The sequence below is a fragment of the Jaculus jaculus genome, chromosome 17, assembly GCF_020740685.1.
Source record: "Jaculus jaculus isolate mJacJac1 chromosome 17, mJacJac1.mat.Y.cur, whole genome shotgun sequence".
Taxonomy (NCBI): domain Eukaryota; kingdom Metazoa; phylum Chordata; class Mammalia; order Rodentia; family Dipodidae; genus Jaculus; species Jaculus jaculus.
This window is the reverse complement of record NC_059118.1, coordinates 5714254-5732756: the sequence shown is the minus strand read 5'-3', so window position 1 is coordinate 5732756 and position 18503 is coordinate 5714254. Positions and strand designations below refer to the sequence as shown.

Below are 18503 nucleotides of genomic sequence, written 5' to 3'. Positions count from 1 at the left end.
AGGACAATTTTATGTGTTCTTCTCCCTCTCCCTCCCTCCTTCCCTGTAGATTTTTGAGGTAGGGTTTCACTGTGTTCCAGGCTGACCTGGAATTCACTATGCAGTCTCAGGGGTGGCCTTTAACTCACAGTGATCCTCCTACCTCTGCCTCCAGAGTGCTGGGATTAAAGGCGTGCGCCACCACACAGGGCTTAGGACAATTTTCAACAAACGACAGCAGATGAAAATACTAGATGGTGGCTCCTGGCCGGGGGAGGAGGGGAGGACTTCCACAGTGGCTGCCTGCTGCCTACTCCGCAGGTGCGTTCCTGAGGGCAGGGAAGGACGGGGAAGGCTCGGCTGTGCTGACAGAGGAGAGCCGCAGTATCCTGAAGGAGGGAGGCGGACAAGAAAGCCAGCGCCAGATGTTGTAGGTCCAAGGCAGCCAGGGATCCTGCCCTGGAGCTGCCCCTGGCTTGGCATTTGGGTGTGGCCCACCTCTGGGTGTCCTTCCATGGGGACACAACGCTTTGCCTGCATTGCACTTGTCCCAGCTGGGCCCATGTTTCCAGTTACTCCCCAAGACAAATCACTCCCTTCCTGCCCCCATAACCCCTGATATCTAGGCTTGCTCTGGCCAGGGCTCTCCTCACAGCCCCCCCTCCCCCCACCTCCATGAAATCTCAGCATAAGAAGAGATCCCAGACCAGGTCGCGTAAGCCATTTATTGGTTTGTTTGAAAAATATGTATTTTATTTATACACGAAGTTTGGTGTGAAGTGTTTCGTTAGTTCAGACAACACCTGACACATATGCACACCCCTCCCTCCTCCTTTCCACTCTCTTCTCCCTCCCGATGACTGTGCAGTTCTGGGAAAAAGAACAAACCACACTGAGCCAAGCTCTTGGGGTCTAGCTCTCAGCCGATCTGTCTACAGCCAGACCCTGGACACCTGTCTCAAGGCTCCAGGACTGTACACACACACACACACACACACACACACACGCACACACACGCACGCACACGCACGCACTCCTTCCGGCCAGCTGGGATGTCAGCCTGGCCAACTCCAGGCTACATTCCTGCCTGTGCAGCGGGCAGTGAGTGCCAGGGAGGGGCACACACCTCTCCAAGCCTTGGGAATAAAGCACAGATCTACAAAAATAAGATTTCCACTCGGAGAAGTGTCCCTGTTACAGTTAAAACCAAGCTTCCCCCACCCCTCCCAACCCCACCCCCCACACGCACTGGACTCAGAAGGGAACATGGGAGAAGAGACGTCTTCAGGGCTGGGTGGGGAAGGGGCTGGCTGCCACCAAGGGAGCTGAGGTGACAAGGAAACATAATACTTGACTCGCCGGCAACGCCCACCCTTCGGCCCTGCCACGAGTGTCGCGAACGTCCCGCCCTCCGACAGCTCGGCGAGGTAGGTTAGAATCAGCCAGCCTGCAGCGGGCAGGGGAGCTGCGGTGGCCCGTGAGGTGGGTGCCCCCTGGCCGAGGGTGGCTCCTGTCACTTCAGGGTGACAGTTCTCTACAAGAAAAGATTTGCATATGCTAAAAAGGATTGTCAGCAGCTGAAGGGTTTGGGCGGGGGGGGGGCATTAAACTAGTAAAGGTATGTATATGTATATATATATTTTTTCCCTGAAAAAGCCTTCTCAGAAGATACCTTGGGATGGCAGGGACCCTTCTCTGAGGAGTCCTGTATGAGGACCCAGGGTGGAGCCTCAGAGTCACACTGCTTCCTTTCCCCGGTGGGATGCAGGGCTCGTTCCCTCCCGGAGCCAGGCCTGAGCATCCGGGGCCTTTCTTTGGCCCCGTCCACACGCAATGTCTGGACAGGGGCTGGAGCTCCCTTGGGAGTCTCTCACCCACAGACCGGCCCTGCTGAGAGTCTGGGAGATGGTGACCAGCTTCCTGTTTGGACGGGTCGAGCAGCCACCAGGAGCAGGTGCCCATGTGTTCGACGGCCCAGAGCCCCCGTGGTGGAGCCGGCCTCCTCCTCCCCCAGCCCGCGGGCAGGGCCTGCCAGGCCCCGGAACTGTGGCCGCGGGCGCGGCGGGCTCCCTCGTGCCTGTGGGCTTCAGCGATCATAGTCCTCTCGGAGGGAAAGAGAAGAGAAAGCAGTGTGAGCGCCTGCGACCCAGCTGCTCTTCTGGAAGCTTCTGAGTTTTTGTAGCACTGACTTAGTGCGGCCTGAACGACAGACAGGAAGATGGGACCCTGGGGGACAACGGGGAGCCCCGCGGGAAGAACTCCACGCCCAGGGGCTGCCAGGAGAGGCCTGTCTCCCTTCAAGTGGCTGCTGGGACCGAAGGGAACCTAGGTCCTTGTGGCCTGCGTGCGGGGCCTGTGTGTGTGAGGAGTGGGTTCACGCGCACGTGTGTGTGTGTGTGTGTGTGTGTGTGTGAGAGAGAGAGAGAGAGAGAGACCTGGTGCCTCAGCCCGTGACTTTCCTCCCCGGGGCACAAAGGCCGAGGCATCCCGCCGGGCCTCACTTGGGAGCAGAGTTCGGTGGCTCTGTGGACGCTCTCGCTCAGGGTTAAGAGGAGGCAGCGTGGACTGCTGCCCAGGTCCATGGAAAACTGTTCTTTGTTCAAGTAAAAAAATATCAAATATAATAAATTTATGAAATCCCCTCCACAACCCGTGCAGTGTCCGCGTCTTGTTTTTCGCAGGCTATGTGGCAGGCTTCCACAAACTGGGGCCTCCAGCCGCTTCCAGAACTCCGCCCTGTGGCTCCTGGGGGCCGAGGCCCATCTCTTGCTCCCCCCCACCCCCAAATCCAAAGCCAGGAAGGCTGCAGCTGATGTTGGTTTTTGACTGCATTCAGGTTTGTTAAGATGCAACAGGGGGCGTCCTGGCCAGCTGAGGCCAGCGTCACACTACAGACTCTCGGTCCCTGTCTGGGGACGGGGGGAAGTCAGCAAGGTCCTCGCTATGGCTGTAGTCCGACATCCGCACGGGGAGGTTGTCGCTGGTGGCCCTGGTGACACTGTCGTAGGAGGGCGGGAAGGACGTGGAGGAGATGGAGGAGCTGGAGGGCGGGCCACCGCGCCGGGAGAAGTTCTCGTTCATCATGGAGGCGATCAGGCCCTCTCTCTCCGGGGCGTCCTCGTCCGAGAGGCCGCCGCTGCCCGCCTGCTGGCGGAAGAGGAAGGAGGCGTGCTTCACCGAGCGCTGCAGCAGGTGCCGCCGGAAGGCCCGCTGGATGACGGTGGCCGACACCTCCTCGTGCTTGCGCCGGAGGGTGGTGGTGATGGGTTCGTAGGAGATCTTGGACGGGTTGGCCGCCATGAACTTCTCCTCCATCTGGATCTTCAGGGCGTCCATCTCCCCGGACTCCCCCAGCACCCTCTTGGTGAACGCGAACAAGATGTCCATGCAGTGGATACGGTCCCCGCTGACCATGGGCAGGTCCATGTTGATGAGGCTTATCTGGTTGGGCTTGGCGATGCGGAGAGGCTCAGACAGGGCGTCGGCGAAGTCGGACAGCGCCGAGTACTCGATGAACTGGGTGGCCTCGGGGTCGAACTTCTCCCAGATCTCGTAGAACATGTCGAAGTCGTCCTCGCTCAGGGGCTCCGTGCTCTCCTCGGTGGCCACGCTGAAGTTCTCCAGGATGATGGCGATGTACATGTTGACCACGATGAGGAAGGAGATGATGATGTAGGTGGTGAAGAAGACAATGCCCACGGCTGGGCTCCCGCAGTTGCCCCGGGAGCCATTGCTGTTGTGCAGGTTGGGGTCACAGTAGGGGGGCCCCGTGTTGAGGATGGGGCTGAGCAGGCCGTCCCAGCCGGCCGACGTGGTGATCTGGAAGAGGCACAGCATGCTGTTGGCGAACGTCTGGAAGTTGAACATGTCGTCGATGCCGGCCTCCCACTTGACGTAGGCGAAGTTGGCCATGCCGAAGATGGAGTAGATGAACATGACGAGGAAGAGCAGGAGGCCGATGTTGAAGAGGGCGGGCAGGGACATCATGAGCGCGAAGAGCAGCGTGCGGATGCCCTTGGCCCCGCGGATCAGCCTGAGGATGCGGCCGATGCGGGCCAGGCGGATGACCCGGAAGAGCGTCGGGGAGAAGAAGTACTTCTGGATGATGTCGGAGAGGACGGTGCCTGTGGGAGACACGGGGAGCTGGTGGCCACTCACAACACCCCGGTTCTCCTCCCAGCCCACGTCCATGCTGAGGGGGCAGGGTGTCTATAGGACCCAGGGAGAGAAGACCCTTCCAGGGTGCCTGGGGCAAAGGGACGTGCTAGGACTGAGCCATGCACCTCTCTGTGACCCAGGCGATGAGGACTCACGCTTCACAAAATGCCCTCTCGGCTTCTCTGTTCCTTGCCAGGGTGACATGGTGGCATTCCCATCTTCTACCCACAGTTTCTGAGGCCAAAGGGGTCGAGAACTCAGACCTCTCAGCTCCCCACTACTCACTGTGTGGTCTGAAGACCAACGGCCTTGGGATCTCTTGGGTGCTTAGGGGAAATGCTAAAAATCTCAGCTCCACTCCTGCTCTTTACTTAAAATTATTTACTTATTTGAGAGACAGAGAGAGAAACAGGTAGGTAGAGAGGGAGACAGAAAATGGGTGCAACAGAGCCTCCAGCCACTGCAAGCAAACTCCAGACGCATGCACCACCTTGTGCATCTGGCTTATGTGGGTCCTAGGGAATCGAACCTGGGCCCTTAGACTTTGCAGGCAGGCACCTTAACTGCTGAACCATCTGTCCAGCCCCCTTTTCTTCTTAGTTAAACCAGGCATTTTGAGTCTATATTGAGGGTCAAGAAATGCTGGCCCCCACGTGGCACTGGCAGTCAATGGCATGGATGTGAGAGGCAGGTCCATGGCCGATGGGAAAGAGCTGCCGCTGGAGTAGCTGGCTGACGCCTCCCCTGTGTGCGTCTGACTGGGCGGCCCTGCCTCACCTCCAGTGAGAGGCTCACGTTGGCTTCTGTGCTCCGCTCACTTGTTGCCATTAGTTCCCAGTTATCTCCTGAACAGGGAAGCTTGGGCATTGAGATGCTAGAGACAGACTTTTTTTTTTTTTTTTTCTGAGGTAGGGTCTCACTCTAGCCCAGGCTGACCTGGAATTCACTACGTAATCTCAGGGTGGTCTTGAACTCACATTCATCCTCCTACCTCAGCCCCCAGAGTGCTGGGATTAAAGGCATGCACCACCATGCCTGGCTGTGACAGATATTTTTTTTTCTTTGAGGAAAGCCCAACAGACTGTTTTTTTTTTTTTAATTTAGAGTGAGACTGTGTGTGTGTGTGTGTGTGAGAGAGAGAGAGAGAGAGAGAGAGAAAGAGAGAGGGGGGAGACAGAGAGATAGAGGGAGAGAAAGACAGAGAGAGAGAGAGAGAGAGAGAGAGAGAATTGGTGCACTAGGGCCTCCAGCCACTGCAAGTAGAACTCCAGATGTGTGTACACCCCTGTGCACATGTGCGATTTTGTGTGCTTTTATCACTGTGCATCTGGCTTATGTGGGACATGGAGAGTCAAACATGAGTCTGTAGGCTTCATAGGCAAGCGCCTTAACTGCTAAGCCATATCTCCAGCCCGAGACAGATATTTTTAATCTGCACTGTTTCCAGACACCAACAGGGACCAATCTGTGATCCTGGCAGATGCTAGGCAATCTAGAATAGATCTTCTTCTCCAAAAAATTCATGAGATTTATTCAGACATTGCCCTCATGAATCCATTCTACTCTCTGGGAAAATGCCCATCAGGTGTGAACTGTCGGGAAAATGCCCATCAGGTGTGAACTGTCGGGAAAAATACCCATCAGGTGTGAACTGTTGGGAAAATACCCATCAGGTGTGAACTGTTGGGGAAAATACCCATCAGGTGTGAACTGTTGGGAAAATACCCATCAGGTGTGAACTGTTGGGAAAATACCCATCAGGTGTGAACTGTTGGACCAGAACCTGAAGCTCTGGAGGTGGCCGAGAAGGCTGGCACTTTTGGGCCCAGGTCATAAGCCGAGTCTGCGACGGACCCCTAAATTCTAAGAGATCCTGCGGCAAGGGTTTTGTTGCTTTCACTCTAGCAGCCTTGTTGGTGCACCTGAAAGATGGCAGACCACTGAGCGTGGTGACAGACTGACCCTAAGCTGGGACGCCATGCTCTCTTCCTTTCTGCACATGTTATGGTCCCACTTCCCCGTGCTGTACAGATTTATTTATGGAGGAAGCCTGCCTGTAAATGCTATAGTAAACATTCCTCTGTTCTAGAGAGAGAGAGAGAGAGAGAGAGAAAGAGAGAGAGAGAAACACTGGCCCGGGCTCTGTGTCCCCTGCCACGGGCCATGCCTCCGTGTCTTCACTCAGCCTCTGCTTCACCTCCCGCTTTCTCCACCATTGGGTCTCTAGTAGCCATCTGGCTTTGGAACTTTAAGGAACATGGATATAAATGACAGGAGAAAGCAAAATGAACCTGCCCCATAAGGATCAGGGGAACCTTTCCTGACTCCTCAGATAGCAGTAATGTTGCTGGCTCGCATGTGTCAAGAGGGCACTGCACCGAGCACTTTACAACCATCCTTCCATTTAGTCCTTCCCATCACCCCCGGGAAAGTGAGCCGGCAGCATCACGTTCACTTTCCAGAAGAGACAGCTGCAAGGCGAGGTGACTTATGCAAGCTGCTGCCTCGGTGAGAAGCTGGGGTGGAGCGCAGACACTCCGGCTCCACGGCGACCTCTCAGCCAAGAGCTCTGGGATGGCCAGCGGGTGACCCCAAAGCGCACACTGCACTTCCTCAGGCCGCAGAGACGCTTCCCGCCAGGCCCACCCCGCTCCCGACATCCTGCACCCCCTACCTTCTTCCAGCTCCATGGAGCACACTGGCACCCTCACCCCTGTCTGGGACCGCAGGGCATTCCTGACCCTCCTCCATGCTGCCAAAACCATCTGCCCATCACGGCAGCAACAGCGGTACCTGCTTTGGCCTCTGTTTGGGTTCACCAGATGGCAGAAAGATAAAAGGGTGACCCCCCCCCACTCCACAAGGCAGAGGTACTCATGGACGTAGAAATAGGATCAAGTATTTGGACCCTGAGCATAAGCAACAAAAGCAAAAATACAGGTAAAAATTAGGTTCCCTTGAGCCAGGGAAGTGGTTCAGTGGTTAAAGGTGCTTGCATGCAAAGCCTGATGGCCCAGGTTCTGTTCCTCAGTACCCACGTAAAACCAGATGCATAAGGGACAATGCATCTGGAGTTCGATTGTGTTGGTAATAAGGCCCCAGTGAGGGACAATGCATCTGGAGTTCGATTGTGTTGGCAATAAGGCCCCAGTGTTCCCATTCTCCCCTATCTCTTCTCTCTCTCAAATCAGTAAATAAATATACTGGGGCTGGAAAGATGCCTTAGTGGTTAAGGCATTTGTCCGTGAAGCCCAAGGACCCAGGTTCGATTTCCCAGCCCCATGTAAGCCAGATGTACAAGGTGACACGTGTCTGGAGTTCATCTGAAGTGGCTGGAGGCCCTGGCATGCCCATTCTCTCTTTCACTATCTGCCTCTTATTCTCTTTCTAATAAATAAAATAGTATAAAAAATTAGATTCCCTTAAAATTAAAAAAAAAAACCTTGTGTTTACATCCTAAAGAAATGGAAATAACACAGAGATGGGTAGGAAATATTTTCAAGTCATACATCTGATGAGGGACTAGTGTCTGGAATAGATACAGGATTTTTTTTGGGCTTTCGAGGTAGGGTCTTGCTCTAGTCCAGGCTGACTTGGAATTCACTATGTCGTCTCAGGGTGGCCCCGAAACTCACTGCGATCCTCCTCCCTCTGCCTCCCGAGCGCTAGGACCACCATGCCCGGCGGATTCAGGAACTCTTAAACCCAACAATTAAAAGATACGGAAGCCAGAGAAACTGGGAAGGAGGGGTGAGGCACGCAGAGAAGCAGGGCGAAGGAGCCTAGTACTGGACTCGGCACTGAGCGGAGAGCCGAGGGCCGGGTGGGCCTGGGTCAGGCTCCCCGCGTACCCACCCACGATGGAGAGGATGACGACCACGAAGTCGAAGATGTTCCAGCTGTTGGTGAAGTAGTAATGGCGCAGGGCGGCCATCTTGATGGTGCACTCGCCCGTGAAGATGGCCACGAAGAGCAGGTTGATCTTGCTTAAGATGTTGACCTTCTCGGGGCTCTGGTCATCCGTCTCCACCATCATGGTCACCATATTTAAGCAGATGAGAAACATGATGGTGACGTCGAAGGCCTGCTTGGTCACGATGTCGAATATGAAGCCCTGGTACTTGTTCTAGAGGGAGACGTGAAGGGGTTGAGGGCAGCGGGGGCCGCAGACACGTTCACAAGCCCTGCCCCCTCGCTGCCCCTCAACCCAGACCACCCGAGCTTGTTTAAGAGAAGGAAAGCAGGGCTGGGGGGGGGGAGGCTGGAGGGATGGCTTAGAGGTTAAGGCGTTTGCCTGCAAAGCCAAAGGATCCGCGTTTGACTCTCCAGGACCCACATAAGCCAGATGCATAAGGGGGCGCATGCATCTGGAGTTCATTTGCAGTGGTTGGAGGCCCTGGCACGCCCATTCTCTCCTCTCTCTGCTTCTTTCTCTCTCTCTCAAATAAATAAAATATTAAAAAGCACTGGGAACAGTGGTGCACGCCTTTAATACCAGCACCTGGGAGGCAGAGGTAGGAGGATTGCCATGAGTATGAGGCCAGCCTGAGACTACATAGTGAGTTCCAGGTCAGCCTGGGCTAGAGTGAGACCCTACCTCAAAAGAGAGAGAGAGAGAGAGAGAGAAAGAGAGAGAAAGAGAGAGAGAAAGAAGGAGGGGGGGGAGCTGGAGAGATGGCTCAGAGGCTAAGGCACTTGCCTGTAAAGCTTAACCACTTGGCACTTGGTTTCGATTCCCCAGAACCCACATAAAGCCAGATGCACAAAGTGGCTCATGCATCTTGAGTTCATTTGTTTGCAGTGGCTGGAAGCCTTGGCATGCCCATACTCTTTCTCTCTCTCTCTGTTTTTGTAACTCTCTGCTTTGCAAATAAATAAATAAAATACCTTTAAAAAGAGAAGGAAAAAAGGTAAGTTCCTATAAAATAAGAGGTGTCCATTGCCGGTGATTGCCTCCACTTCTTTTTATTTTGGGGTGTGTGTGTCATGTGAGTGTACAGTATGCATGTGTGCAGATGTGTGTACCCCATGTGCATGCCTGTGGAGACCAGAGAATGTTGGAGGTCCTCCTCTATTGCTTTTCCACATTGTTTCCTTGAAACAGCCTCTCACTGAACCTGGGGCTGCTGGGTTTTTTTGTTTGTTTGTTTGTTTTTGGTTTTTCGAGGTAAGTTCTCACTCTAGCTCAGGCTGACATGAAATTCAATTCACTATGTAGTTTCGGGCTGGCCTCAAACTTACTGTGATCCTCCCACCTCTGCCTCCTGAGTGCTGGGATTAAAGGCGGAGGTGCTGCTGTTTTCACTCAAGCTGGCCAGAGCTGGGGAAATGGTCCAGTGATTAAAGGCACTTGCTCACAAAGGCTGCCAGGCTGGGTTTGATTCCCCAGTAGCCAGGTAAAGCCAGATGCACCAAGTGGTGGTTGCATGCATCTGGAGTTGATTTGCAGTGGCAAGAGGTCCTGGTGTGTCCATGTTCTCTCTCTCTCACAAACACACAAATTAATAAATAAAAATATTAAAAATAAACTGGCTGAACAATGAGCCTCAGCGACTCTCTGTCTCTGTCCCTTTTCGGAATGTGGTTATATTGTTTTTTGAGGTAGGGTCTCACTTTAGCCCAGGATGACCTGTAATTCACTATCTAGTCTCCAGTGGTCTTGAATTCACTGAGCCTCCTACCTCTGCCTCCTGAGTGCTGGGATCAAAGGCGTGCGCCACCACGCCCGGCTTTTCCCATTCTTCACTCTTCTTATAGAATTAATTTTATATACCGACTAAAATTACTTTATATCTATGTGTCTTTTTTTTTTTTTCTTCAAGGTAGGCTTTCAGGCTAACCTGGAATTCATTCTGTATTCCCAGGTTGGCCTCAAACTTGGAACAGTTTTCCTACCTCTGCCTCCCAAGTGCTGGGATTAAAGACAAGCGCCACCACACCCAGCTATATCTGAGAATCTTTAACTGTACATGAGCCCAGATGACTTGGAGAAAGAGGATTACAAATTAGTACGCCCACTTTGGTTGGGGACTGGATGCCTGCACACACAAAACTAACCTAGGACAGAACATGGCGAACAGGAAAGAATCAGAAAGTGATGAATTAGACTTAAAAGTTGGGCATGAGATGGGTGTGGTGGCGCACGCCTTTGATGCCAGCACTCAGGAGGCAGAAGGAGGAGGATCATTGTGAGTTCAAGGCCAGTCTGAGACCACACAGTGAGTTCCAGGTCAGTCTGGGCTAGGGTGAGACCCTATCTCAGAAAAACAACAACAACAAAAAAGTTGGGTCTGCTACTTGGTAACTACTGGCTCAGGTAACATTACCTAATTATTTTGAGTATGTCCCCACATCAAAAATTTTTTTATTTATGCGAGAGAGAGAGAGAGAGAGGGAGAGAGAGACGCAGATAGAGAATGGCTGCACCAGGGCCTCCAGCCATTGCAAACAAACTCCAGACACATGTGCCACCTTGTGCATCTTGGCTTACGTGGGTACTGGGGAATAGAACCTGAGTCCTTTGGCTTTGCCAACAAGCACCTTAACCACTAAGCCATTTCTCTAGCGCCCATCCCACTATTTTCTAAAGTCTCACTACATAGCCTTGGTTGGCCTTGATCTTGCAGTGATCCTCCTGCCTCTGCCTCCCAAGTGCCGGATGACAGGTGTGTAGCATGTCTGGCTCCCATCCCACTTTTTAGAAGCAGCAGCTTGATGGGATCAGTGGAGCCAGCCTAGCCAACCAGCAGTCCAGCACCTATCTCGGCTCTACTCAACAGGGGACCCTGGAACACAGCTCCCCGACTGCTCTGGAGTTCTAAGGAAGAGACAATGAATGGGGATGGGGCTATGAAAGCTGTCTGCTCTTTCTGGAGGCAGCTTGGACCCCTGAAGGAAGGTCGGGGCTCCCTGGAAATCTGAGTTCTTTTGAGTAACCAGTACTCCCTGGATACCACAGGCTCTCTACTATCTAGGTGAGGGTTAGCCCTCTGTGAGGCGTCTCAGACTTCCAAGAACCTTTCTCAGCTGAGCTGAAAGACTGAGGAGCCTCAGATGGCTGGCTGGGAGGCCAGAGGGAATCCCAGACCCCCCCCCCCCGAGAAGGTTCTCCCCATTCTGCCAAGGAGCCTGTCTCACCAGAGGCCGTGGGATGGGTTTCTGGGGTTTCTTGGAGCCCAGCTTCTTCATGGCATTGTAATACTTCTTCTGTTCCTCTGTCATGAAGATGTCCTGGCCCCCTAAGTGCAGAGAGACAGCACCAGGCTCATTGTGGGGTCTTCAGAACCCCAGTACAGATGCCTAGGAATCTCGCCTCCTGAATGAGAGTTGTATCACTGCCTCATCACTTCCTCTCCCCTTCTATACTGAACGTTCTTCCCCCAAACTGCTGTCACTGGGATCTCTCGATGGCACCATGACCTGCAGACCCAATGCACATCCCACTCTTCCCCCTGGACCAGCACAGCCAGGCCTGGGTGTCTCTTCTGCTTGGTTTGCCTGATAATCGTGACCCCTCTGATGGAGCTCCAAGGTGACCTTGGGCCTCTTCACAGCCCAACATATGATCCCTGGTCATGGACCAGATGAACTGTCTCAACCTCATCCCAGCTTCTCGCAGAAGCCTCGCATCTCAGCCGATGGGGACGGGCAAAGAGCCTCCCTTCAAAGTCCTTCATTAGAACTGTTGGTGTGTGTATGTGTGGCATGCATGCATGTGTGTGCTCATGTGTGTGTATGTACATATGGAGGCCAGAGGATGATATGAGGCATTTTCCTCAATTGTTCAATTTTGAGAGAGGTAGACTCAATCTCTCCTCTCTTCTCCCTCTCTCTTTCAACGTGCAGCTGCCAGTTCAGCTAGACTAGCAGGCCGGGAAACCTCAGGGAGCCTCCTGTCTCTGCCCCTCAGTGCTGGGATTGCAGACACACAGCATTGCGCCCAGCTTTTATGTAGATCTAAACTCAGGTCCTCAGGCTTGTGTGGCAAACACATTACCAGTAAGCCATATCCCTGTCCTGCTCCTGACATTCTTTATAGACCATGGGCTTGGCTGTCCCCCACCTGATTCCACTGAGCTCAAGTAAAGGACCATTCCTGGTCTGGAGAGATGGCTTAGAGGTTAAGGCTCTTGCCCGCGAAGCCTGAGGACCCGTGTTCGACTCTCCAGGTCCCACGTAAGCCAGATGCACAAGGTGATGCAAGTGCGCAAGGCTGCACATGCGCACAAGATGGCACACGTGTCTGGAGTTCAACTGCAGTGGCTGGAGCCCCTGGCGTGCCAATTCTCTCTCTCTCATAAAAACAAATACAAGCTGGGCACGGTGGTGCACACCTTTGATCCCAGCACTCAGGAGGCAGAGGTAGGAGGATCACTGTGAGTTCAAGGCCACCTTGAGACTCCATAGTGAATCCCAGGTCAGCCTGGGCTAGAGTGAGACCCTACCTCAGAAAAAAAAAAAAAAAAAGAAGGAAAGAAAGAAAGAAAAAGAAAAAATGAAAAGAAAAGGACCATTCCCAAGAGAGCAGGTGAGCTGGGGTCTGGGGCTCCCCTGGCCCCTTGTCCTCCAGCCCGGCCCAGCCCGGCCCAGGTGGAGCCGGAGCTCTACGTATCTTTTTCTTCTGTTGGTTGAAGTTGTCAATGATGACGCCGATGAAAAGGTTCAAGGTGAAGAAGGACCCAAAGATGATGAAGACCACGAAGTAGACGTACATGTACAGGTTGCTCTCCCACTGCGGCTGCTCCTCGTACTGGGGAGAGACACACAGAGAAGCTGGGCGGGCAGCGGCTGGAGGGCGGCCGTGCCCCAGGAGAGGCCACCAGGACGGGGCTGGGTGGCTGTACAGACAGGGCAGGGCCCGAGGTGGGGTGACAGGCAGGCAAGGAGAGCAGGCGTGCTAGGCTCAGGGCCGACCCCGCGGCAAGCATGTGGCTTCAGCCCCTGGGCAGTGGGGGCCTGGGATACAGGAGGACCTCTCAGTCGTTGCTGAACCGTCACCGTGACAAGGTGGGGCGAAGGGCCGAGAGGAAGCTCGAGTTGCATCTCTGCTGCTTCCACCCTACTCTCCTAAGATCGGGGTCCACTACGGCGCATGCCGTTTGAAACACAAGCACGTGAGCGTGTGGGGACTTCATGAGCGGCCATGCAACCTCGCCCCAGGGAAAGGTGTGGGCACCCCAAGGAGATTGAACTCCAGGTTGACCCAAGAGCATGCTGATGTTGCAGGATGGGATTTCAGGCCTCGGAGTCAGAGCCTCAGGTTCCCGTCTGGTCGGGAGAAGCCAGGTGACAACTTACCCCTCGGGAGTCCACAGCCGCGTACATGATGTCCATCCAGCCTTTGAAAGTCGCCTGGCAAGAAAGCATGGAGAAAAGAGTTTCCTGAGGCCGCTCCTGGCTTCAGGTACACAGGGCTCCTGTCTAGACGAGCAGGTCGGGAAAGAACCGCCTACAGGAAGCAGGCAGGCCCTCTCGTAGCCATTCGTTTTCAAATGGCTGGGGCCAGAGGGGTAGCGACCGAGTAGACATCCCCAGAAGGCCAAGCCAGGTTTCTTGTGTGCGTGCGCGTGTGTGGGTATGACGTCTGAGTGTCCAGGTTTCTCGTGTGTGCATGCGTGTGTGACGTCTGAATGTGTGCGTGTGATGTCTCAGTGTGTGCATATATGATGTCCGAGTGTGTGCATGTATGTGTGATGTCTGAGTGTGTGTGTGTGTGTGCGTGTGCATGTGTGACATCTGAGTGTGTGCAGTTGGACATGCATGTGTTTGTTCAGGTCAGAGGACAACCTAGGGTGTTATTCCAGTTAGGCCCTTCAGTTTGTTTGTTTGCTTGTTTATTTATTTATTATTTGCAAGCAGAGAGAGAGAGAGAGAGAGAAAGAGAGGGAGGGAGAGAGAGAGGGAGAGAGGGAGAGAATGGACACACCAGCGCCCCTCCAGCCACTGCAAATGAATTCCAGATGCATGTGCCACGTTGTGCATCTGGCTTCACGTGGGTTCTGGGGAATCCAGACCAGGTCGTTAGGCTTTGCAGGCGAGCGCCTTAACCACTGAACCATCTCTCCAGTCCTACCCTTCTGTTCTTTGATACGGAAAATCTCATTGGCCTAGAGTTTGTCAATTAAGCTAGACCGGCTGGCCAGTGAGTCCTAGGGTTCCTCCTGTCTCTGTTTCCCCAGCTCTAGGATTAGAGGCACATGCCACCACACCAGGCTTTTTTTTTTTAATGTAGGTGCTAGGGATCGAACTCATGTTCCCACGCGTGGGAGGCCAGCGCTTCACTCTGCACTGTCTCCTCAGCTCCCAAGCCAGGCTTCCCAGCTGAGTGTAGCGACTGGTGAGGTCTCGAGGTCCACCCCTCAACACCACGCATTGCACATTAACACAATACAGCACCCCAACAGTGGCTGTCAGGGACTGAGAGACGGAGACTAAGCCCGTCCCCACTTCGGGTTAGCCCCCGGGCTGATCTAGTTCCTGGCGTCATTCATCTCATGTGCCTTTTGCTTCACAGGCTTTCAAAGGACACCCCTGAGGGACACTGACCCTGCCAGCATGAAGGGTCTTTTTTTTTTTTTTTTTGCTAGGCCCCACACCATGCACCTCTTCTCTAGAACTGAGACTTGGGACTTCCCAGAGTCACGTCCCTGGAAAACCCTAGCCTCCTCTGGTCCCTGAGACACTACTGTACAGGCCTCATGGGGTGCCCCTGCTCTCTTCTCCTGTCCATGCCAGGGATGAGGGCACATGCTAGAGTTCCAATGAGAGGAAGGGGTCCCTTCTACCCAGGACTTACCACCTGCAGAAGGGCCAGGTACCCAGCCCCCACGTTGTCAAAGTTGACCTTCACCTTGGTCCAGTACAATTCTCCAGTCACGTTGAAGGACTCACACTCGCTCTTGTTGTTCACAATGGTGTAGTTCAAAGGCATGTCTCCCTCGGTCTGGTTGATGCACTTTCCAAACTTGCCCGCGAACAGGTTCACACCCATGATGCTGAAGATGAGCCAGAAGATGAGGCAGACCAGGAGGACGTTCATGATGGAGGGGATGGCGCCCACCAGGGCGTTGACCACCACCTCAAGTGGACAGAGAGGAGATCTGGTTCTTGGGGATGCCCAGAACCCCCCTAGACCCTTTTTGAGACTCCTCACCACCAAGTGAACTCCCTGACCACAGGTGGCTGTGGGAGCAAGGATGGGGCCACTCCAGTCATGGGAGAGGCCGGAAGCCATGGCGCGGAGGCAGGGGAGTAGGAGAGAATGCAAGAAGAGGCCTTTGTCTTTGGGCACTAAAGTTTGACATAACTCCAGGACATACTATATTTTTCCCTTCTGAGCCCTCCCTCCCTTGCTTGTAACCATGACCTTCAAACCTTTTTTTTTTTCAAGGTAGGGTCTCACTCTAGCCTAGACTGACCTGGAATTCACAATGTAGTCTGAGTGGCCTTGAACTCATGGTGATGCTCCTACCTCTACCTCCTGAGTGCTGGGATTAAAGGCGTGCGCCACCAATCCCAGCTCTCAGAGCTCATTTTCTTGGATGTGTGTGTGTCTTCATGTGCATGCCACAGCGCATGTGGGGAGACCAGACGACAGACTGTCTCTGGTGTGGTCCTTGTCTCCCCCTTGTCTGAGGCGGAGTCTCCCACTATTCACTCCTATGCTTGCCAGGCCGGCCTGTGAGCTTCTCAGCCATTTTCTTGTCTCCGCTTCTCCTCATGACATGAGCTAGGATTACAGAGGTTGGTGCTGCCATGTTCGGATTTTAAAATTTACTTATTTATTATTTATGAGAGAGAGGGACAGAGAAAGAGAACATGGGTGCACCAGAGCATCTTGCCCCTGCAAACAAACTCCAGATACATGAACGGCTTTGTGCATCTGGCTTTACATGGGTACTGGGGAATTGAGCCTGGGTCAAGCAGGCTTTGCAAACAAGCATCATTGCCCGCTGAGGGTCTCCAGCCCCCACCCCTCCATGTCAAGATTTTAGATGGGTACTGGGGATACAAACTCAGACACTCATATTTGCACAGCAAGTGTTCTTTCCAGTGTGCCATCTTCCCCAGTCCCCAAAACTCGATTTTCAGAAACACAAGGTCTCTACAATCTGATGGGCTAGATATATTTAAAACATGTCCCCAAGACTCTGGGCCATTGATACAAATCAATGCTTACACTCTTTGAGCTAAGCTTAGGGTTCATTTTAGAGATGCTGCTACAGGAATGGATGGACGTTTTTCCCTAACGTCTACTTGGGGGACTTTGTGTCCTACGCCTGCAGGTGCTGCGACAGTTCTCCAGTGACCAGGTGTGAGCAAAGCAGGAGGGCGGCTGTCACAGCCACTCCTGCCCCTGTCCCTTCTGGTCTGACCCCCATACTCTCTAAACTCAGCTCTTAGAGGGTGGCTCCCTGAAAGATACGTTTGGGACACTCCGTCCCAGCACAAGGCCAAGTCTGGCTGTCCACGAGTTGGAAAGACGTCTGCCAGTCAGATGGAAGGAAAGCTGATGTGAGCTCTGCTGTAGTCCAGAGATGTGAGGACGAGGAGTGCTATCAAACAGCAGGTACCATGACCCCAGAACAGAATGGGGAACCCAGATCTGCAGAGCACGGGGCTTTCTGCAGAGAGGACAGGAAGGCCAACAGTTTGCCCTTGGCTGGCTCTGTGGCCAACAGCCACATCAGAGGCATTCCTGGCACCTCACATCACCCCGTGTCTCTCTAGAATGAAATGTCCTTGCTCCCAAAGAGACATCTGATTCTGGTCTGATTATTCCCTCGTGGGTGGGTCCCCACCAGGAATAAGCCGTATATTCCTCCATGAACTGGTGGTGTGGGAAAGGCTCACGGCCGCCAACCAAGTGGCGAGCTGTGGAATGGTGCCTGTGGGGTAGGGAGGCAAAAGATGTGCAAGTTTTGTGTCTCTCTCTTTTAGTTTTTTTTGAGGTAGGGTCTCACTGTAGCCCAGGCTGACCTGGAATTCTCTATGCAGTCTCAGGCTGGCCTCAAACTCATGGCGATCCTCCTACTCTGCCTCCCAAGTGCCCAGATTGAAAGCACGCACCACCACGCCTGGCAAAATCTGGCTTTAAAGTAGGTTCTGGGGATTCAAACTCTGATCCTCATGCTGATGGGACAGGCGCTTTATCCACTGAGCCATCTCCCCAGCCCTATGCCTGTTCTCTTGATGAACATTAAACTGTTTCTTTCTCAGTGCTGGGGTCTGACCCAGGGTTGGCACATGCCAGGCTCTGCCATGGAACCACATCCCTAGGCTTCATAGATGTTTACCTCAGGAGTTTTAAAATTTGCCTTATAAAAATGGATGGGACTGGAAAATACAATATTAAGGTAACCCAGGCTCAGAACAACAAATACTGCCTGGTCTTTCTCATACATGGACCCTAGCCTTTAATTTTTCTGTGCGTATTTATGTGGGAATGAGTGTGGGGAAAGGTTAGTTAAAATTAGACAGGGGCCCATGAGAGGGGGGCAAATGTGTTTTTTCAAGGTAGGGTCTTACACTAGCCCAGACTGACCTGGAATTCACTATGTAGTCTCAGGGTAGCCTTGAACTCAGAGTGATCCTCCTACCTCAGCCTACCAAGTGCTGGTATAAAAGGTGTGCACCTTCACACCCAGGAGAGAGAGAGGGAGAGAGAGAGAGAGAGAGAGGATAGGCATGCCAGGGTCTCTAGCATAAACCCCAGATGCATGTGCAACTTTGCGCATCTGGCTTTATGTGGGTACTGGAGAATCAAATCTGGGTGATAGGTTTTACAGGCAAGCACCTTAACTGCTGAGTCATCTCTCCAACCCCGGGGAAAGATGTTTTAAAAGAGGGGAGTGGGAAAGGTAGCAGAACACACAGGACCTAAAAATGAAAAGGAGATCACTGGGCACAGAAAGGAGCAAGCAGGGAGTGGGGGGCGGGGAGACGGAGAGAGGAGATGGGGAAGGGAGGGGCCAGCCCAAACTGAGTGTATACAAAAATGCCTTAGGAAAGCCTCTGACTTTGACTTTGTATCCTAACTTAAATAAAACTTAAATTAAAAAAAAAAAAAAGAAAGGGCTGGAGACATGGCTTAGTGGTTAAGGCACACTTTGCCTGAGAAGTCTAAGGGCCCAGGTTCAATTCCCCAGCACCCACATAAGTCAGATGTACAAAGTGGTGCATGCACCTGGAGTTTGTTTTCAGCGGCTAGAGGCTCTGGCATACCTATTCTCTCTCTCTCTCTCCCTCTATCTGCCTCTCTCAAAATGAAATAAATGGAAAATAAAATTAAAAAAAAATAAAATTTGAGGCTCTGGCATACCTATTCTCTCTCTCTCTCCCTCTATCTGCCTCTCTCAAAATGAAAT

At 53.1% G+C, this 18503-nt stretch overlaps 1 protein-coding gene across 4 annotated transcripts in view; it reads right to left on the bottom strand.

Annotated features, from left to right (window-relative positions):
• Positions 1–1246: 1246 nt before the first annotated feature.
• Scn5a (sodium voltage-gated channel alpha subunit 5) overlaps positions 1247–18503 on the bottom strand; it is a 96186-nt gene continuing 78929 nt past the window's right edge. For all 4 annotated transcript variants that reach the window (XM_045136518.1, XM_045136520.1, XM_045136519.1 and 1 more), the window contains 6 exons: positions 14933–15214; positions 13435–13488; positions 12749–12886; positions 11275–11379; positions 7993–8263; positions 1247–4103 (listed from right to left, as the gene is read on the bottom strand). In XM_045136518.1, coding sequence (XP_044992453.1) covers positions 2863–4103; positions 7993–8263; positions 11275–11379; positions 12749–12886; positions 13435–13488; positions 14933–15214 — 2091 coding nt within the window. In that variant the 3' untranslated portion in view covers positions 1247–2862. The remainder of the gene's footprint in view (positions 4104–7992; positions 8264–11274; positions 11380–12748; positions 12887–13434; positions 13489–14932; positions 15215–18503) is intronic.